Source organism: Habropoda laboriosa, unplaced genomic scaffold (assembly GCF_001263275.1).
Source record: "Habropoda laboriosa isolate 0110345459 unplaced genomic scaffold, ASM126327v1 scaffold45, whole genome shotgun sequence".
NCBI lineage: Eukaryota > Metazoa > Arthropoda > Insecta > Hymenoptera > Apidae > Habropoda > Habropoda laboriosa.
Window position 1 is genome coordinate 601,065 of NW_017100168.1, and position 22,536 is coordinate 623,600.

Consider the following 22,536-nt stretch of genomic DNA (forward strand, 5'->3'; position numbering starts at 1 on the left):
GCTGTCAATGTTACCGATTCAGCATAGAACAAGGTTACAATATTAATATGGTTGGAATTAGAAAGAAATGTAACTATGAAATTACAAATCAAAGGTATAGAACAGGATACTATATAATCGTACACGAAGTATAGAATAATATTCTTCTAAATGTATTATAATATTTAGAGATTTTTGTTTATTATTACGGGTTCCTAACGATATTCGGATTTACATTAGTTTATTTAATATTGTAGTGGTTTATTATTTAAAGAATGAGTGTTGCACAAAAGGAAGTGGGTGTGGTGTCTAAGGGTACAACAGTACTGATATATTGTAACCTTTTGTAATATACATTTTGTACACTTATCTTACAATAAACAATTGATTTTTTCTTCGATTGCATTTTCTTCATTTGTCCTTATGTTTAAATTCTTTCTTTGATTCCTGTGGTGTTCTGAAAATACCATCTGTAATTTATACACAATCAACATTAATTTTTAATAAAAGTTATAAACAATGTCGGTCTAATCCACTGAATACAATAGTTAATTCAGTGCAAAATTAATATTTTAAGCTGTTTCATTAAGTTCAAGCAAGCAATAATATTATTTAAGGCTTCCAATAATTATAAACAACCATCCAAATTGTTTTGTGACAGGAAATACTAATTTTTCTATAATTAAAATCTTTGAAAATAAAGCAGAAACTGTATTTTACTATCTACACAATTAGTAATGTTAAAACAAATAGAAATTTATTATAAGTATCAATTAAATACAATAAAAGTAACGAGGATAACAATAGCGAAGAGAGATAAGGAAACTAATAGCGGTAGATAAGGATAGCACTAAAGAAATGAGTTAGACAAGGAAAGGAATACGGTTAGATAAGGATAGCAATAGTGCCGTGTGTTAGACAAGGAAAGCAGTAGGGATAGACAAGGACAGAAAATTATCAAAGACGACACTAGCGCCATCTCGTGTTTGGCTGCGCGAACTAACCACTCGTTACTAGCATAACAGAATATAAACAGAGTTATTAGACAAGGAACGCACTAGTGTGCGACAAGGAAAGAGAGAAAACGTTTCCTATTGGTCCGCGGGCCGCTAAGCTCCACCTATCAGGCCCTAAATCAAGCCGGTCGATGAAAAATCATCAATAACTCAATAATTACGTTGATTCTATGAACTTTTAGTATTGAAGAATGAAGTGTGGACCTTCAGCAACTTTCACATATAATTTTTAAGGCTCTAAGTCCTTTCAATAATTAGTTATTAATATTTGTTGCGCGAGTTGTCAGAAACGATACGACAGTCCCTTACGCAACATCAAATCGACCAGGGAAAAATCGTTAATAACTCAATAATTACGATGATTCTATGAACTTTTAGAATTGAAGAATGAAGTGCGGACCTTCAGCAATTTTCTCACATAGATTTTAATGCACGAGACCCTCTCAATAATTAGTTATTAACAATTAAGTAGGTGATGTCGGAAACGATACCGCATACCGTCAGGTACTTTTATGATTTTTCAATAATTTCATAGCTTTCTACTAAATTCTCATGCAACTAACTATATGCGTCTGAAAGGTAACTCCTTTGGCTATATTCTCATATAATTTTTATATTTATTGAGTTATTAACGATTTTTCCCTGGTCGACTTGATGTTGCGTAAGGGACTGTCATATCGTTTCTGACAACTCGCGCAACAAATATTAATAACTAATTATTGAAAGGACTTAGAGCCTTAAAAATTATATGTGAAAGTTGCCGAAGGTCAACACTTCATTCTTCAATACTAAAAGTTCACAAAATCATCGTAATTATTGGGTTATTAATGATTTTTCCCTGGCTGACTTGATGTAGCCCGCGGGAGGTGGAGGTTAGCTGCCCAACAGCCAATAGGAAACATTTTCTCTCTATCCTTGTCGCACACTAGTGCGTTCCTTGTCTAATAACTCTGTTGATATTCTGTGTTCCTAGTAACGAGTCGGTAATTCGCGGAGCCAAACACGAGATGGCATTAGTGTCGTCTTTAATAATTTTCTGTCCTTGTCTGTCCGTATTGCTTTCCTTGTCTAACACACGGCACTATTGCTATCCCTATCTAGCCATATTCCTTTCCTTGTTTTTATTCATTTTTGTATTGTTAAATACCTCCACGACTTATCCTTCGTAATAAGTACGACTAAAAATATTGAATTGCGTAGGTAGAACTGTTTAGGATGTTTTGACAGAAAAGAACACACGTATGTGATAAATTATCTACTAATACAGAATTACGTTACTTTCTTATTTGTAATCTCATAGTTACATTTAATTTTAATTCCAATCAGTACTCATGTTGTAATCTTATTCTATGCTGCTAAATCGATAACGTTTATAGCGACACGAAAACGGTAAGGGTCTTCTCGACCCCTGTTCCGTGGACACAAAATCCCATAAGATGTTAGATCTATCCCGTACCTCGTCTACGGTTATAGAACTGATTGGAGGAAGGCATGAAAAAGTTTAGGGTTGACAAGCAACTCGACGTTTTATTGCCTTTAGAATGTAAACATTGTTTCTAGAGAAGTAGACCATAAAGTGAGGGTGGCAAGGATGTTCTAGAAAAAGGACTATGAGGAACACCATGACCTTTACCCCAGAATCTCCATAGCGAAACAAACTTAATATTTTTAGCATGTGAGTTTAAATAAATTGTACAGCTTTAATGTTCAAACGCTTTTGTATTAGTACTACACAGCGTTATATTACTATCATAATGATATTGTCATTAATATTAAAATGCACGAATTAATACAATTCTTAATAAAAAAAATTCTTTGAAATAAATCACTAGTCTGATTCTGTGCATTGTATTCCATTTTCGAAAATTATTTTGCAGCTAACTTCACTGCAATCTTTGTGTCAGTGACTCACATGGTTAACCTATATTACAGAAGCAATTGTTTATAATATATGATTCAATCTTTCCAAAATGGGCTTGAAAGAAAATTTCGATGTTTACGTCGGTTGTACATCTGGAGTTTTTAAAGGTAATTCTGAATAATTCAATTTAACATGTTTTAATTTCAAATTTTTAAAATTACAATGTAATGACTGTGTAAGTTAACTACAAGAGATGCTTTTTGATTTATGTACGAAAAACATTGCTACTGCAACAAATTAAAAATATATTTCGATTGTACACTTTTGTTAATAGGTATAAAAGTAGATAAAAAAGGATGTGAGATTAAAAACATACAAAATTTGGTGTCAATAACGGATCATGATAAGGTTACCTCAATGTCTTGGGGTGACGATGAAGAAAAAGAAATTTTACTTGCCTGTGGTGTAAAAGGCGTTAGGAGGTTATATATAATGAGTATCAGTTAACATAGACTTGTTATTCATGTCAGAAATGTTATAATAACAATTTATATTTTGCAGTGTTAAAGTTTATGATGTAGATTGTTCAATATTTACATGCTCCTTCTTTTGCAATATTGGAACAGGAAGAATTAATGGTATATCGCGATACGATGAGTAAGTAATCATTTAAGGGTACTGAACAATATCTTAGCACTTCCTTTTAATATATTGCTCTTTTTATAGAGCAATTTTAACGGCTGTTCATTCAGGAGAAGTAAAACTGTGGAGATTTAAGGAAGAAGATCAAATTCTAATAAAAGCAGGTGAAAATTTGAATAAAATGCGCCATTCAAAAGTAAATAAAAATATTATAGCCACTGGAGGTGAAGAACATATGCTAAAATTATTTGACTTAAACAGACAAGTGCAGACATTTATAGAAAAAAATGTACCTCATGACTGGTTAGAATTAAAGGTTCCTGTCTGGATTTCGGATATAGAGTTTCTTCCTGGCACAGAACAGATTGTTACAACTAGTAGATATGGCCATGTAAGATCCTAATTATTACAAGATTCTGTTATGAAATTGTTACATCATTTAAAAACAATTAAATCTTTCAAGGTGCGTTTGTATGATCCAAAAGTACAGCGAAGACCTGTACTAAGTGTAGAACTGGAAAATGAACCATTAACAACTTTGAGTGTTGTGCCCAGAGAAAAGTAAGTGTACTCTACTTAAAGTCAAAATACTATATTTTTCTGTTAATACAAGTATAAAAAACTAACAATTAATTTCATTGTAGGCAAATCATAGTGGGTTCTGGTAAAGGCAAAATGAACCTTATAGATCTGAGGAAATCATCAAAAGTATTAAATACATATAAAGGTTTCCTTGGTGGTGTGACTGGAATATCTTGTAGTACCAGTGAACCTTATGTTGTTAGTGTTAGTCTAGATAGACATTTACGAGTACATCACATTGATACAAAAGAGTTATTAAAACAGGTACGTTTTGTTATAATTTAATTAAATCAAATATTTATACAAAAAGTAACATTGTGATGAAAACAAGCATTTATTGTTCTGTGTTGCAGGTTTATTTAACGTCAAAAATGTCGTGTATGTTATTACGTTCAGGATTTTCATTCACAACAGCTAACGAGATCAATGAAGAAAGTACACAAGGACGCGATAACAAAATTGGCAAGAATGCAGAAATAGAAAAACAAAATGAACACAGGAATTCAGACAGTGATTTGGAATATGATACATTATTTAAAAGTATGCCAGTAGTTGGTAATAAAAAGGATGAAACATTAATTAAAAGGAAAAAAATAAAGAGGGATTCGTTATTAGATAATGAAATTGTAAGTAATTTGGTAATATCTTCTTTCTCCTTCGACTAGTATAAAAACTGTAACAAACAGAAGTGATCGATTTTTTCTTTCATTTGTAATTCATAGGTATCTCACAAATCCACATTGAGAAAAAGCGAAAAACCAGAAAAAAGTTCAAAAAAAGTGAAGAAATCAAACTTGACCGACATAGTGTAAATAAGATAACGATAATCAATAAACTGTTAATGTGAATAGTAATATCCATAAACGATAAATAAAATTCATTCATATTTTTGTAATAAGTATGTTTATAAAGTTTGAATAAATACTATTGGCATTAGGTACAAAATATCGAAAATATTAAATAATTTAAATATACCATGTATATACCATGGATTTGGCAAATCCCGAAAGAACAAGGGTAACGAGGTGCACGGAAATCATTACAAACAATAAAGTAAAATGTTTCTGTTACGATGTATTTTGTCACTCAGCAACTCGTTTTTTTTTTCATTTGTACCTTACATGTACAAGGGACATGAATAATACGCTAATCGCTTTTGCCCTGGATATACAGTACTGAAACGCGACTAAGTGTACTGCCTAATTATTCGATTAATTCTTTATTGTACAATTTATTCTTAATACCTTGTCTATATATTGTTTTGGTTCATGAATGCAGCGTACACCGACTTCAATTGTTTCTCAACACTAACGATGTTTATTCTCTGTTAACATTACATTAAGTTGTGCTTCTGTTACAATTATAATATTGAAATCGGGTGCGCTGCAGGATGTAGGCTACTGTAGATTTTTGTTACGTCTAGAAACTAGAAAAAAGTGAACGTGACAACTTGTAAAGTTGAAACGCATTTTGTACTAAAAGGAAATAATGTTCGCAGCTACAGCACACTAATAAATCTTATTCGGTTACAATCCTTTCAGCTGTACAAAAATCATTGTCCACTACGCCTCTTGTTAATTAATACTAACGTAAATTTGCTTTATCCTGACTGCGTCCTTCATCTGAAATGGAATATTTATTCTTATCCTCGTAAGTGTATCTAGGAATAAATTTACTAAATTACAGGCACTGTCCCCTTCAAGAATCAAGGTGGTTTTTACCCATATTTCTACAGACAAAATGGAGCTTTGTGCCAAAAAGGAAAATCTATTCCTTGGCACAGAGGCCATTTATATACAAATTTTCCACATATAGATGTAACATGCAGATTTCTGCATAATTTATAATTCCATCTCTTTCGTGCAGTAAGCGTAGAACAAAGTCTGTTTCGAAGAGAAACAGTTTCTTTTTCAATTGATCGATAAATACAATTTGACATTGGTGCTTTGTTAATCTTTGTATGACATTATACAGGTAATGCGAAAAACTAGGATTAGCATGATACGTATTTACGATAACTAATTGTTGCAATTTCCAAAATAATTTCTTTCACTTAATCATTGGTTACATTTGAAAATTAGTAATAATATAAAACGTCATTACAAAAACTTTCCATTCGTCATATTGTTTCACGACGCCATTTATATTTTAATAATCACATCATATACAGAATTTGGTCAGAGATCACGTAAAATTTGTTTAATATGCTCTCCAATTTTCATTTTTTCTGTAAATAAAAATTCATGAGCATAGTAGTTAATTTATAAAAACTTCATGTAAATTAAATACAAACATAGAATCATTCAAAAGACGCACTATTAAATAAAATCATATGTACACACAAGTCTAAAATAAAAATGTTCAAAATTAAGTTATTACACAATTAACTTCAATGATGTGCTGCAGATACCTTTAAACGTCTAAAGCATTGGTTGGAACTGTGGCAGCGCATGCTAATAATAAAGTTGTTCTCATTTTTCACACTTGTAGGCCTCTTGATACTTAATAAGGTATTTTCGTTTTGTAAACATTACTTTTCTTTTTAAGTTACATAAAATAATAACATATAAATTCAACGACAGATCGCAGTTTGAATTTATGTAAGTATTGCTTTCCTGTACTTAAAAGTATCTCGTGAGACTTGTATAGAAGTTACATACATGATAACACAATCAATTTTTAATATTTTATATACTATTCGTATTTTATTGTTTGTTATTTATTGTATGCACACTACTTTCGTTTGATTGCTACATCAGAGTCAGCTGTTAATGCAAAATCAAAAGCACCATGTTTTTTTCTCCTTTTTTTTTTCCTTTTGTAAAGTATCACCTGCTGTGCAATCGTTTATTATGCACATCAGTTTCTAATATTCAGACATCTAACGTGATAGTTCACGGATAAGAAGCTATTTCTTTTTTTTTTCTTTTTTGATAAGCATACAAGATATACATATTTAGACATTTGCTTAGAACTGTAGTTATTCGTTCCTGTCAGGAAAAAGCATGGAAGGCCTCTGTAAAAACGAGGTCCATATTTATTAATTATGGAGCACTCTTCAATATACGATTACTCTCTTTCATGTCTTTTGGACATGTTTCTAAACTATCTGATGTAAATAAAGTAAATTATTTCGTAATCTTTGATCTGAAATAAAATACAAATTCCAGTATAAGAAGGAGCATAGCAACATTATAAATGTAAAGGATGCGAGAAACAACTATTTGTTTCCTTGAAAATTCTGTTGTAACATTCCCAGTGTACGATTGAAGAAAGGGTGTACAGATATTATACCCTGAGCAGATAATGGCGTAGCAATCGTTCCTGGCAAGAAGCTCGAACGTCTATGCTGAGTAGCATTTGTACCATAAAAAATTAAGCTTAATCAACTTTTATACAGTATGCAACATCGCGTTATCGTTTATCGTGTCCAGCAAAATTCATTTCATTATTTTTCGCGCTCAACGTGACTTCGTTATTTCAGATAACAATTATTTTTGTAACGTAAATTCATTGAACGAGCAAAGAACAATATTCCACGTGTTTTTCGTAAATTCTTAAGTAAACAAAATGCAAAGTACTAAGAAGAAATGAAAAACAAGCTTAATCGTTCGTTGCTTGTTTGCTGTTGCACTGCAAAATTTGACTTTAAAGTCACAAATTCATTCACAATTTCATGCTTAATAGCATTTTAAGATAATATTGCCTCATTCTCCTCCTGATACGGTTACTTCTCTCCATGCAGATTCTTGAGACTGATTTACTAAGGTTGACTGAGGTTCAGAAATATCTGTTGCTGCAGGACTCAGCGGTGGACTAGGTGTTGCGGGTGCTTCTTCAGATTGGTTTACTTCAGCTGCATCCTGATCAGCGTCTGCGTCACCATCAGCAATAGAAGCCTCCGACTGCACAGAACTCGGAGCCTTTGAGGCGTTAGAATTCTGTGCTCTTAATGATATAGAACTATCTTTATTGCTACTGCCATCTTCACCTATAGGGACATTTATTTTTCCTTAGGACTCATATATTTTAAATAATGAAAATGTACAGATTGAAGTGTGTTCTTACCACAAGGCCTAAGAACGAGGTAGAAGAGTAAGTCAGATAGAGAAATTATACCGATCACTTTATCATCGTCATCAACCACTACTAGCCTATGGACCTAAAAAAATGTTATACATTTTTATTAAAAAATAATATTAATTAAAAAAAATTCTTTTTAATATTGATTCAGAGATAAGACATACTAAATGATGTGAAAATTGTACCTCTGCCCTAACAATTCTTTCCATAATAGTAAACAGTGTTTCATCTAATTTACAACTTTGAACTCCTTCAAACCATTCATTACGGTGCTCATTTGCTTCTTGAAGTGAAACATCTAAATTGTTATATGTCTTTTCTGCAGCTAAATTCTGTAAAAATATAAGAGTAAGATAATAATTATACAATCAAACATCAAAATGTATCAAGTAAGATTTATAAAATTTACTTACAATAACATCAAACTTTGAATAAATGTTAACCAACTTTCCTTCAGTATCAATAATTGGTAATGCAGAAACTCTCCTTTCAACAAATTTTTTGAGTGCTAAAATTATGCTAGTTTCTTCTGTTGCTGTTTCTATGTTGTCAAATGAACCTATCCTTAATTCTCTCAATGTTTTACTAGTGAAAGATGGTTTTGGTAGCTCATGTATCTGTAATGAAATTAACATAACAGTTTTGTTATATATTTCTCAGACTTCTATAATCTCTTGTCTTGTACTTACATAAAGGAAAAGGAACCTAAGAATTCGTTTGTGTGTCAAGATATAGAGAACATTTCCAGTATCTGGGTCTATCACAGGCAAACGATGAATTCTATTTTGAATTAGAGTTTTAATGGCCTCATATAAAGATGCATCTGGGCCAATACTCACTAATGGATGAACTTGATCCTTCAAAACTTCTACAATATAAAATTCAAAAGATATTTAGATCACCGAATGTGAAATTCATAAGATAAGCATTAAAGAAAAGATATTTACTTCTCCATGTATCTAATTCATGTTCTTCTAATTCATCCATTGTAACAGATGGGCTGGTATAGTACATCTGTAGGATCTTTATAAAATCTGTTATAGTTAGCATACCAACAAATTCTTGCCTTGAGCTGTCCCATAATGGTGCAGCTCTCACACCTGCACATAAAATTATTGTAAGCAACTAAGTAGACAATCCTTCCAATAATAAATATGAGAATGTTAAAAAAGCTTTATATATGATAAAAAATTGGTGCTTTGAATAATGAAATTATGAAAACTTTGTGTAATTAATTTGAATTTTATAACGTACCATTGTAAACGAGAGCAAAGAAAGCCTTCTTTACGAGGAGGTGCGTATCGAACACAACCAATTTGGCGCTGGTTGGTATTAGGTCGTAACATTTGTGAAATTTGAAGAACTTTACGAAGATCTGTGATTCGTCCTCCTCTGAAAGCCCAAACAGTTCACAGTAGAGTAGTGCTTTTTGGTTACGGCGAAGCATGTTTTTTTATGCGATGTCACAATGTTCTTACAATTTACACGTTATGTTTCAAGTTTTAATATAACAAACAACTGATTTTTTAATTATTTTTAAACCTATGTAATAAGAAATTGGCACTTGACACTTTCAAATATTGAAGCACTTTAGTCTCAACACTTTTGACCTACTGATTTAGCTTAGCTGATGATAACCGGGTTTGCGACTTTTACGTTGCGATAGGTTATGACAACGCAATTCGGCGCTGAATCCCAAATTTTGGCGCTACATTCAAATATTATAATTAATACCAAAGATTGTTTTACATGAAAATAACAAAAATATAAAAATTTTTATTATCCAAAACAATTATCCCTTAATATATTCCTTAAAACAACTATGATTTCCTATAGCAATTTTCTAAAAACGCAATTATCAAAATCTCTAATGAACCACTCATATTTTATAGTACCGGAAACGTGACAGATTAACGGCCTTATTATAATTGAAAAAAAGATACTAAAGACTTAATCACATAATAGTGGGCCATTCATTCAAATTCTACTACAATCAAATCTGTCTTGCTCTAGTAGCTCGGCCTACAAGAGGAAATGGCAATAAAATAGGTCGCAAGTACTTAATCAAACGTTCTCACGAGGGGTGGCAATGTTATGCAACGTTGAAATAAGTCGTACTAAACGATCAATTACAACGGTGACGAAAATTACATTTACAATACACAGCGGCAAGTAAAACAGAAGAATTTTTCATTAAACAACTCTTTACACGTATACGTAATTTCCATATGAATTTAATGGGGAGAAAGTAAGTCGTAATAATAGCAACACGTGCCATAGAATTTCATAATTTAAAGTATGCAGGTTATGTTAGGTTATGGTCTGTGTAAGCTTCTCATAAAATTTCATTATAATGATTATTAAGAGTTCCAGAGATATATAATATCGTAATAAACGGAAACTGTGAAAGATGAAATAAAAAATGGTGAAAAATTCGAAATGCTTCTTACTCCAGAAATTAGAAATGTTTTTATAATTTAACAGAAGGTATGGAATAGAAATTTATTTGACACTTTCACGAAAATAAGACATCAAACGTACGTTAAATTTTCTATTTTACAGTAAAATTCAGATACGTGGAAAAAATATTTTCCCGTACACCGTGGGATAAATAATGGAGCGAAATAAGAAAAAACATTGCTTCTCAAATGTAGCACGCGAGAGTGAATCAATAAAAAAAAACTCGTGCTCAACAATACGTTTTAATTTTTGCAAAGGGAAACGAAACACTTTCTGTTTCTACTTGTGTTTCGTTCTTCTTCAAAGAGTAGTAGTGAAGCAACCAGCATTTTTCGAGCATGTACGAAATCGTGATGAATAACAGGAGAGAGAAAGAGAGCGAAAAACAAGGTGAAAGGGACGAAAAGTGAAAAACTCTCGTGGACGCAAATATGTCAGATAAAGAGAGAATAACGGCAGAAGCGCGCAGAAGAGAGGAAAAAGAACAGGGGAGACGGGGAAAACAATAATCGCGAAACTGGAAAGAATTCCAGTATCCATGCGTCAACAGGATGAAGTGCTGTTCAGTTTCAGCCTGTAATGGAATAAAATGAATCGGTGGGCGTCAAATAAATCTGCAAAATTCGAGTTGAATCTGAACACGAATTAAACTTCGTAATATTTTCCACGAATTCTTGCATTTCGATTTTCTTAAGAGTATAATTTTCATCCTGCTTCAGAGCCAATCGTAGATGCATAAATTTACCATAAATGAAATCTAATTTCGCTTGCGTGTTTAATATGTTCGTTGCTACGTGAACTGTTACATTTAACGATGGAAATTTTTGTTAGATACATATAACGATATTTTTTAATTGAATACTCGAAAAAAATTGAAGTTTTAAGAATTTGCTACAATTGCTACGCAAGACTTTTTAGCATTTTAAAACATTTTTGTGCCTTTTATTAATATTTGTTTTAATTTTAGATTTTTGTCAAATTGTTATATAAAATAACATAAAAGAAAGTGAATAGAGAATCGATTGTAATAATTCACCACTTAAGCTTTATCCTTTTATCGTTATCATCGTTAATTATTCGAGTAACAAGTAGAATCAGACGTTCAACGTAGGACACGATTCGCTCAAGAAGTCAAATAATTTCCAGGGAATTAAAAGCGACTAACTCCACGCAGACCTGTTGAGAATATCAGATGTACAGATAATCCTCGTGAAACGGTGCTCTGAGAGCATGATTTCGATACAAAACACGAACAGAGAATTATTCGGAAATCTCTTTTGTAAACATTTCGGAAAATAATTTTAGTTTCAATTTTCTTTCTTTTTTTTTTTCGAGACTCTTTTAATCCGTATCAGTGATTCACCACAGTGAACAAAGGTAAAGCTTTAATTGAAATGTCACCAATTGAATACAATCGCTATTTTTCCTAACTAAATATTACGGTGTAAATATTCATCTAGATTCGAGAAGTTCTGCTAAAACAATTATTTTTTTCCGAGAATGGAACGATTTGTTTCCCGTACATTTTATATTATTGCTACATTTTGAAATTTTGGTCATTTTTTCAATACTCAAAACTTGCAAGAAAATATAAAAAAAAATTGAATTAATTTTATAGTTCTAAATCAAGGAACAAGGTTTCACGTTTCTTCCTACTTTTCATACCTACTTATTCAACATGTCGAAATATCAGTCATTTTTGCAATACTCACACTTGTAAAAAAACAAGAAGGTGAAATTAATTCTCTTTACAGTTCTAAATCGAGAGACAAGGTTCCATTAGACACAATAAAAATTAATAACTGTTATACGTGGAAATGATGTAACTCATGGTTGATTCACTGACGAGCAAAAAAAAAAACCAGTATGTAGTCAACGTATTGGAATCTAATTACATGGAAAATGTCAGGCAAGAGTGTGCATGTGCGTATTCATTAAGCATTCGTGAACGACTAAGCAATAAGAAAGAATAAAATTTAACGATAATGAACGTCAAACGTAAAAGGTTAACATGTAGACGTGTTCAAATGACTCATATTCGGTAAAAAAAGAAATGTCCAATAAATTTTCACTAGTAACTATGACTCACTTTACGATCCAATTTTCACGCGACGATGACTGCTTTTTCTTAAATATCACACTAAACACACGTGTGTAGCCATAAAAGTCGGCAGATTGATGTGTTTCGAGTAAGAAATCTCCGGATTCCGATACAAATTGTGCAATACTGATCACAGAGCAACAAACAGAATTCATCTGGAATTTGTAGAGCAATGGAAAAGAATTGAGAAAATGCATCTAAATTCAGGAATCTCGAGGAACTACTGTAACGCAATGTACGTTTAAAGATCACGTGTGACCTGTTATTTCCTTTCTCACGTTTCAATTGTCTTCTCTTCTACCCAACATTTACAAACTTAAAAAGGTAAATTGTAAAAAAAAAAAAAAACATGAAAAATAAGGTTAAAACAAGAAAGATATCTTCTTTTCCACGTTTCAATTCTGCTCTTTTTCGTCTAACTCTTATAAACTTCAAAATGTAAATTAAAAAAAAAAAATGAAAAAATGTGAAAACAAAAAAGGTGATATTATCTCCTACATTTCAATTGTGTCCTTTTGTACCTAGCTCTTATAAGCTTAAAAATATAAAGAGTAAAAAATAATTTCACAACGAATTTAGTGCAAATTAATAAGACCTGGCTAAGAAACAAAAACGCAAATACGTTCGAATAATTTCTACCAATATCAGAGAAACACGTTCATGGAACGATTCGTTAAGACTACACGAATTGAAAATCCAGTCATGACCTAAATTACGACACGACCACCAATCGAACACTCAAGAACAAAGATTAGCAATTAAAAGGAAAAGAAGAAAAAAAATACTCGATCGTACCAACATCGATCAAAAGAACTGCCTACAACAATTACATAACGGACCAACTAACTAACAGGAAAAAAAAGAAGCAGTCCCCCTTTACGTAATTTTCACACGAGCAACAATCGTGAAAATCACACGAGACACTTTCCCTCCTCACACACGACGTGGTGCATCAACAATTTCGTAACACTTGATCGTCGAACAAGGACTCGAATCGGTGTAATTTTCCTTTGCACGCCAGATGATCTCGTTATATCTGGCAAACCGAGCAGCGAGAGAAACTCGGAATTCTCCGTTTTCCTGTACGAATGTCGTCCAATTACCGACTGGAAATGCAATATCCCGGTTTCCGTGTCGGGGAAAGAAGCTAACGCTACGGCGACACCGCTTGCAGTCACACGAGTTTATGGAAAAAGTTGCAACAGCACGTTACTGGGAATAATCGATCCAACGAAACTTGTTCCTCTTCGTGTAAAAATATTTGAAAAACAGCTGTCGTTGCCGACAGTAGCACTTAGTATTTCATCACTGTATTATCAAGAATCCTGTATCAAAGATCGCACATAGAGAATGATCACTTTCGCACAATTTTCGAATCACACAGAAACTTTCGGGAGTTCGATTGAAAATCATTTAACAGTTCGCAAAACGTTGAGTATACTTCGCGGAGAGCACGAGTTCACTGAATGTTTTGCGACGATCGTAGAGTGAATTCCAAGGATTTAATTCCCGAACGAGGACAGACGAGCCGCAAATGCACCGAACCGAAGACAATGAACCGCGATAGGATACCGAGTAATATAAATTGAAGACGTAAAAGTCAGCGGAACGTTTACGAGGCAGGCTTTCTCTGCAAAGATCATCAAGCTACTGACTGGTGAAGAGATTGTGCAGTAGTACTTAGGCGTTCGAGGAACGAACGCGTTGCAAATATACCGACAGAGACACCAGTGATGGTGAACGCGCGCGTTTGGTACCGTGCTTTCTGCCGTAGTGCCGAGGACTGTTTTCTCTGATAGAGGATCGTGCGGTTTTTAGTGTTACTCGATGCGGATTTTTACGCAGTGTGCCTCCAAGAGTGAACTTCTACGAATCATTGTGTAATTTAATTTTTGGTATATTTAGACACGCGCGGGCGGAAGAATCTGTAATATATGCAGAAATGTGCAAACGTTTAGGCGAGCTTTTGCCAAGCTGAATCGACGATTTGTCGTAAATTATTTTGGTGAAGTTTGGATAGGTATTTAAATAAGAATACATTACTTTAGGAATATGTTATTCTCTGCAATTTCTGAAGAAGTTCCATTGTTTTAAGAGGTTTGCGAAGGTATTTAGGTAAAATAATCATTTCTTGAGAAAAAAGTACGTACACTACCGGCCAAATGTTTCGAATCACTGTGCATTACAAGTTGCACAAAAATTTCCCAAAAAGGTTAGCGTTTATAATGATTTTCCAACGAATTTTTTTATCATTCGAATCAATCGAAACGAGGTGAAGTGCTACTGATCTCCACAATATCAATTTCAAATCAATAAAGAATCAGCAGCAGATTCAATATTAATATAAATTGGCGGGTGATTCCAAACTTTCGGCCGGTTTAAAATGACGCATAATCTATTAAAATCAGGCAAACGGAAAATTGTTTCGACGGCTAAAAATGACGAATTTTTTTTTTCCTTCCAAAGTGTCGGACACTTTTCAACTCTTCCTTGGGAGTGGTTTTATTTATTGTAGTAGTGGGGAATTCAACAACGAAATTTTCTAAGCGTAGAAAAAATAAATGGAGAAAAGGAGTAAAGGTGTTCTCTTGTTTTAAGTATAGTTTCTCGAAAGTAAACATTTTCGAAAATCGCAAGAAATATTGGAACAATATGTTCCTTGCGAAGACAGATAAAAGAATTGATATTTAGCGAATTTCATATGTCTTCGTTCATTGTTAACAAGATTTCTTTATACAAAAGTTGAAAAAAGTATTTTTTTAAATTATATTTTTAATTCTAAGCAACATTTCAAAATTCTAATATACAAATATGTATAAAAAGGACTAAAAAAAACTTGTAAGATGTATCTATAACATTTCCTATAAAAAAGATACACAAATTTCACAAATTCAACATGAAAACAAACCTTTAAATAAACAAACTTTGTAAGTTTAAAAATTCACATATTTTTGCGTTTAATTATATTACGAATAAAAAACAAAAATTTTTCATACTGTTAAATACAAAATTCAAAATCAAACGTATCTAACAGCGTTACTGTACTTCTATAGTGTATATTCTAATCATAGTTCAATTTCGAAAAGCACAGTGTGTACAGTGTTCACCTTAGTTAAGATTCTAACGAACAAAGCTTGTCTTCGGTGTAGTTGTTCGCGCCCTCAGCCGCAGATTGTAAAGGAAAGTCTACCTAACAGCGTTACTCTACGCCTGTATGCACGGTGTGCACGAGTATAGGTCTATGTTGCGACTTTTAATTATAGATGAGGTTAGAAACGCTTCGGAGCGGCGTTCCCTTTAGCGGCGAACATAACCAAAAAAGCTTCTCGAGTTTGTAGATGTATATTTTAGAATAAAATGCACCTAACACCGCCTAATGTATATATTTTTTAATTCCAATACGAATATCCTATAAATACGAATTTTTTACTTCACCAATCACTGGACACTGCAACTAACATTCAAACAGAATCTATTTAAAATAAATTTTCTAACTAATCTAAATTTCTGGCAACATAATTCGATATTCATAATTAATATCTATTAAAGCAATATTCTTAAGAGATTCTGTCCACAAATTTCTCATCACCATAAAGAAAAAATTAATCAAAACTAATTTTCACCGTATTTAAACCTTTCTGTATGAAAAAATATTTAACTAGTTTAAAACTCTGTGTACAATAAATAATAATAGAAATAACGATTGATTCACGTTACATTTGAAATACAATAGTGACACGAAGAAACTTTCGAACGCGTTACATTTCGAAAATAATTTTGCAACTTTCGAATCGTCGTGCGCACATAACCTAACAAAACTTTCAAATGGTCTCTATCGTGAACGTTAGGAGGATGGAATGTTGGTTCGCTCGAACCGATTCGTATGCATGTATGTAAGTGGCAGTCGAGCGATCGTTGACCTAACACAACGTGAGAACATGAATCGACGACCCTGAAATGTTGCGTTCAATTGCACTTTGTTCTTAAAATGGAATCTCGCTTCGGCTGGTTCGACGACCTTAAACGCACGCCGCCTTCGACTTTTCCCTCGGTTTCTCGTTTCGTAAGAGGCTCGAATATACGAACTTGGAAAAAAAAAAAAAGAAACAAACGTCGACGTACCAATTTCTACGCGGTTACGTCGATTCTCCTAGTTTGGAAATAGGTATAATTTAAACGTAACCCCGACGATGAAACGATTTGCATGGGACCCCATTACGGTTTAATAGTATGACATCGTACCCTCTCTATAGCCGGTACAATCCTGTCAGAAATAGCAATTAGCGAGTTGAATCTTATACTTCGACGTTCCCCTCCGCTAATGGTACCCATGTTTTCTCTTCGCAATTTTAACGTTGGCTTGTTCAATGTACAATTTACCAAAGAGTCACATTTTATGGTATAATTGTGGTCTTTCCTCGTCACATTTGTTTAGTGTAAAATTAGTTTCCTTTTATCGAAGGCATACAATTTGTAAAAAAAAAAAAAAGAGAAGTGATAGTAATAATTTTATTATAGTATTTTGTGGGTTTTCAACATTTCTGTTGTACAATTATTTTTAGAGTTTGAAAATTGTTTCCGATTAATTTTTTTTTACTTTCTCTTATTTATATCGTAAGGTAATATAAAATTATGTTTAAACAGTTGCACGATAGTAATATAACTGCACCTTTTTCTGTGATATCTTACCGAAATGTGATTTTAAATACCTAATTACACAACGCTAAATAAGCATAAATACAAGCTAATTATAAGCATATCCAAGAAAAATTAAAAATCCAGTTTCACTCGAAGTTAAAAAAAAAAATAAATTAACTCAACAATCTTTCGTCTTTTTCTCAATTTTTACCAGAGACAGGTTCAAACAAATTTCATTTTAACCAGTCAATCTTCTAACAACATCCTCACTGCAAGAAGATCTTGTCCTTTGATCCCCGGTTGTACACTTCCAGTTACAAGAAATTCCATCAGGATTCTATACGAAGGACGCGCGTTTATCCGCGACAATATCAAACTTTCGCCGGAAACGATCGAGCACCGTTGAAAAGGTTCGCAAATGTGAAAAGGGTCGACGACAGTGGTATATATGTACCTTTTTTCAGAATCCAAGCGAGCTCGTCCTCGAGCGGAGGATTTTCGATCTCGAATTCCTTGATGAGATCCTTCGAGTAAACAGGATCATCGTCCTCGCTCCACCAGGCAGCCGTGACCTTTCTCAACGTGGCACGGACTCCCTTAGCATTCGAGTAATAATGCAGGGCAAGCATTATTTTTCATCGTCACTTCCCTCAACCGGACTTTTGCCCATCCTATCGATCCTTTCCACGATCACATCTCCTCGAAAATCCTGTCTATTTCGTCCTTGCCGATTTCGAACACAGTTTCGTTGCATATTCATCGCTGAAACGCCCTTTTCTAACAACTCCAAGCACCCAATATGTCACTCTTTTTATTCCTGAGAATTTCCGCGTATTATTTGAACTTTTTCAAGCACATCTTTTTTAACTTCTTTAATTACGCTGAATATTTGGAAATTTGGTCCATTGTTATACTTTTAGTGGCGGTAAAAAGAATTATACTGTTCACAGTGTTTGTTGTTTTATAAAATTAAGAATTGTGCAAATGTGTGTTTGTAAAAAATAGAATTTACAAAAGAAATACTTCATTTGCTTCTTGGTTCACAGATTTTTATCTCACCACGTGTATACACCTTCGATGTTTCTCGTGATTCACTCACTGAATTTAATTTGCGAAGATTTAGTGGACATAAAAATCATGCCTCTTGTGTAAATTGTTTCGATTAGAAAGTTTTGAGTTGTCGAGAAGAAAATTACTTTCAGCAATTTGCAATCACAAAGGGTAATATTGTGTTTCATATTAAAATAGAATCTTGTAATAGCGAGAAATTGTAGACGGGGAAAAAGAAGCAGGTTCTCCCAGTGACACAAATTCAATTCCATTAGTCTTAATTACAGCCAATTACGTAGATTATACCTCATACAGGACATTCGAGAGAAAGTATTCTCCGCAAATTGGAAACATTAGGTTTAACTTTCTTTTTTCGAATTTTTTCTCTCTCTGTGAAAATCACACACGTTACACGATTTTGTTCGTGGAAGCTTTTTTTGCAGATACGAAGGCCCAGCACGATGTCTATAACAATCTGATTTATCAGTGGAACGTCCAGCGTATCGAATATCCGATGCAATTTCATCCACGAAGCAGGAGAAAAAAAAAATTCTCAAGGATGTCCGAACAAAAATGGATCGCCAGTTGATCGATAGACGCAAGATTATCGAGCTCGTAAATCGCGTATTTGGAGCAGAAGATTTATCTGCGTAGAATTAAACAAATCTCGTTACAGAGGATTAAAAACTTTAGCTACGTTCACAATATAAAACAAAATTTTAAAAAAGATACAAGATTCTAATCTCAAAAAGCAAGAAATATTAAATGATTCGAATATTTACAGTAATCGAATGTTGAAAAATAAAACAATGATAAAATTTTGAATATCAACTATTTCTATGATAATTCTAAAATTGTAAAAATTTTCTGAATGAATATACTTTAACTACATTCACAATATAAAATAGAAAAAAAAAGAGCCAAAAGATTCTAATTTCAAAAATCGCACAAAATAGCGAGAATTATTAAATAATTCGAATCTTAGCAATGATCAAATACTGAAAAATTAAAAAATTGATAAAATTTGAATATCAACAATTTCTATGATCACTCTAAATTTTACAAAATGAATTTTTCCTGAACACAATCACTCTTAAAATGTTGAAGACACGAAGAAGAAGAAGAACTGAGAATTAAGAGATTTTAACTAAGACCGTAATTTTAACTAGACTGACGAGGTTCAAGGACACTTCTGCACACGACTGAAGATTCGTCAAGGTCGTGAATAAATTCGCCCGGTTCAGATAAAATCAGGGATCTAAATAGTTCCTTTGGCCACTGACACTTCACCTGTCTGTCGAATCGCAGCAAAAGGCAGCTCAATAAACCTCGAACTCACTGGCTCTGCCAGACGAGCCTTCTACAGAAGATGGTAAATTGGAATCGAACTGTTTGGCCGGACGATACTTCGAGGGTCCACTCAAGGAATATGCTAACTAACTTACGGCAAGTATCCAATTTTACTGCTCGCGCGAGCAGCTCGTCCTATCCGACAATTACTCCCTTCTGAAGATAACAATTAAGCAAAAATACGTGCACTTTTATTTTGCATTCGAATCACGTTCGACGATAATTGGTATTCGTTTAATAAAAATGATTTCGTGGAATAATAATTCTCTTTAATAATCGGAGAAAAATTGAGAAAAAAATTACGTTTCATTCTGGCACATATTAAATCTTTCGAACAGCAACATATTTCGAGAAGTATGAAGCAATTTGTCTGTAAATCTTCGAGGATGTACTGATTTACGAAAGACGATTATTAATAGTCTAGGATTAGCTGTCGGGCATTCCTACGGCCGGTACATGCGTAAAATAAACGATACTTGAGAAAAGGATGAATTCAGATAACGATAAGAATTCGACAATTAAAGAAAAAGTTAGATAAAATCGTGATATTAACGAAAACTATTAAAGAGACACGACAGATTGAAATGAAAATTAGCTAAAAATATCGAGTTCGACGCTGAGGAATTTTCGAGGAACATCCGCAAAAAGCGTTCGCCCGGAAAGCACACAAAAATACATATTAAACCTATGCAACAGATGCATCGTTTATAAATAGAGATGTTTTCATTGCCAATCGACGAAGAAGTGACGGGAAATTGACAGTTGGCCCCTGTCCAAACGTAAGGTGGTCACTCTGATCACTATACCACTGATAAATCCATCCAATACTCCTCTCTCACTACCACGATTATTACTCACATCCGTGTCGCTCATACATAAACAATCTAACAATCTTCCACACAATTCCTTCGTCAGCGAAAAAATCAGCAATGAACTCAATTCCTCGAAGCAATCTAATCGTTCCAATTACCAACTATAATTTAAAAAACCTCCAAAAAAAAATGTGTCTCAAATTCTGACGAATTAAAAAGAAACGACAAATCTGGCTGGTTGGATGTTGCTTAACATGGAAAAGTGAATGTTTGTGGAGCAATTGGCGTGTGTTCGAGTAAGGGTGTATCCAGGTGGTTTGGACAAACGAACGCTTCACCTGACAACTCTCTAGGTTGTTCACGTGTGGTATCGATAAACGTCGCCTTTTGACCGACGCGACGCGACGCGAGGTTTCTCGGTTTCCTCGCTGGCGAACCGAATAACCGTTTCCGACTACTTCGTGTCTTCGTTCTGTTGCCGGCTACCACCTCGTCGTCGTCGTCAACGGTGCTCGTCATCGTCATGGACGATCGTGCCAAGAATAACTCCACACGCGAAAGCTGTGGGGCTGATGCCAAGAAAAAAGTCAGCACAGAGATCTATCCTCTCTCTCGCTTCTCTAATTTTCTTCGTTAATTACAACTGAAGCAGTTAGATTGGAGTTTTTTTTTTTTTTTTATTATTATTATTCGTGAACGTACAATTTGTGGAGATAAAAGTGTAGCGCAGGTTTGTTTATTGTTGTTGCTGTTAATTCTTGAAGAGGAACGTGAGTTAGATTGGACGGAGTTGAGTTGATGGTGGTTGAAGACGCCTGGTCGATGGCAACGCTCGAGATGCTCGAGTAAATCTGGCTATCTACCAGCTAGGGGCACGTCTGGCCAATTCCTCCTTTTACGACGCTTACTCTCTCGCGTGCTGCATGCATTTTCAAGGTAAGAACTGCTTGTAAACTACGTTTCCTCTGTTGTTTGTTTATTCTTGCTTATTTTAGACCCCGCCTGCTTTTCTTTCTCTCACGTTTTCTTTTCCAGTAATTCTCTATCGAGTTGAGGTTTAAGAGATACGCGCGATCGCTTCGATGTATCAGTTTTTTGTTTATATATTTCTCACTGCAGTTTCGTTATATTAACTCGTTGTTTTAAGTTTGTTAATCGTAGGCAGCTCAGGGGAGAGCAAACAAGTTTCTACGAAGTTTTGCACTTCAAGTTTGTTGGATAAAATGCTTCAGAAAGTAATTCTGTTTAATTATTGTAAACAAACATATTAAATATTGTTTATTTTTTTTTCTTAATTGATATTAAATTAAACTTCGTTAAAGTTTGAAATTAAAGAGTTTCTAGTAGCACAAATAATATGTACAACTTTATTTTGTACGAATTTGTAAAACTTGTGAATTCTAACTCGATGATAATTTTCACTATCTACACCAAAGCTATGATAAACTTATTTCCTTGTGTTGTAAGAATAATTGAAATCTCCAATCACAAAAAAATATTGTGTATTATAAAAAGCATCAATATATGTACAAACAGAAACAATCAACGTTACAAGAATACTTTCATTTTTATAGAAACACTAAACCAGAACTAAAACAGACGTTACAAGTGTCAAAAATATCTTAAAAATCGAATCGCAAACATACATCGTTAATCGAGTAACCAGTTCAATTTTTCATTTCGTAATCAATAAAGAGCGCCGGATGAAAGACGAGAAGAAGAAAAAAAGCCCGCAGATGAAAATCCGATTTGCGCGATTAAGATAGTTAAGCGCAACTTCCTGAATTTTCGCTAATAGCATTACAGTTCATTAACGATTCGCGTTATCTAACTTAGCGGACCGCGGTGCTCTGTTCCGCGACATTTCAGTAATTTTCAACACTAACGAACACTCTCTCCCCCCATCTATCCTGTCTCCATTCCCCTCCTGGTCAAAGTTAAACCGCACATCCGACCGAAAGC

At 33.6% G+C, this 22,536-nt stretch overlaps 2 protein-coding genes across 7 annotated transcripts in view; one reads left to right on the forward strand and one right to left on the reverse strand.

The window, feature by feature from the left end:
* Nucleotides 1-2,921: 2,921 nt before the first annotated feature.
* LOC108578602 (WD repeat-containing protein 74) lies at nucleotides 2,922-4,892 on the forward strand. Its single transcript, XM_017941966.1, has 8 exons — nucleotides 2,922-3,023; nucleotides 3,191-3,338; nucleotides 3,418-3,513; nucleotides 3,583-3,889; nucleotides 3,962-4,059; nucleotides 4,143-4,344; nucleotides 4,434-4,706; nucleotides 4,803-4,892. The coding sequence occupies exons 1-8, from the start codon at nucleotides 2,966-2,968 to the stop codon at nucleotides 4,890-4,892; spliced, it is 1,272 nt and encodes a 423-aa protein (XP_017797455.1). The 5' UTR covers nucleotides 2,922-2,965.
* A 2,448-nt stretch (nucleotides 4,893-7,340) lies between these two features.
* LOC108578660 (dentin sialophosphoprotein-like) overlaps nucleotides 7,341-22,536 on the reverse strand; it is a 122,135-nt gene continuing 106,939 nt past the window's right edge. For 4 of the 6 annotated variants that reach the window (XM_017942031.1, XM_017942029.1, XM_017942030.1 and 1 more), the window contains 7 exons: nucleotides 9,418-9,555; nucleotides 9,111-9,263; nucleotides 8,853-9,031; nucleotides 8,577-8,780; nucleotides 8,328-8,495; nucleotides 8,149-8,242; nucleotides 7,341-8,071 (listed from right to left, as the gene is read on the reverse strand). In XM_017942031.1, coding sequence (XP_017797520.1) covers nucleotides 7,788-8,071; nucleotides 8,149-8,242; nucleotides 8,328-8,495; nucleotides 8,577-8,780; nucleotides 8,853-9,031; nucleotides 9,111-9,263; nucleotides 9,418-9,555 — 1,220 coding nt within the window. In that variant the 3' untranslated portion in view covers nucleotides 7,341-7,787. The remainder of the gene's footprint in view (nucleotides 8,072-8,148; nucleotides 8,243-8,327; nucleotides 8,496-8,576; nucleotides 8,781-8,852; nucleotides 9,032-9,110; nucleotides 9,264-9,417; nucleotides 9,556-22,536) is intronic. The other 2 variants (XM_017942035.1, XM_017942032.1) reach the window with 2 other exon arrangements.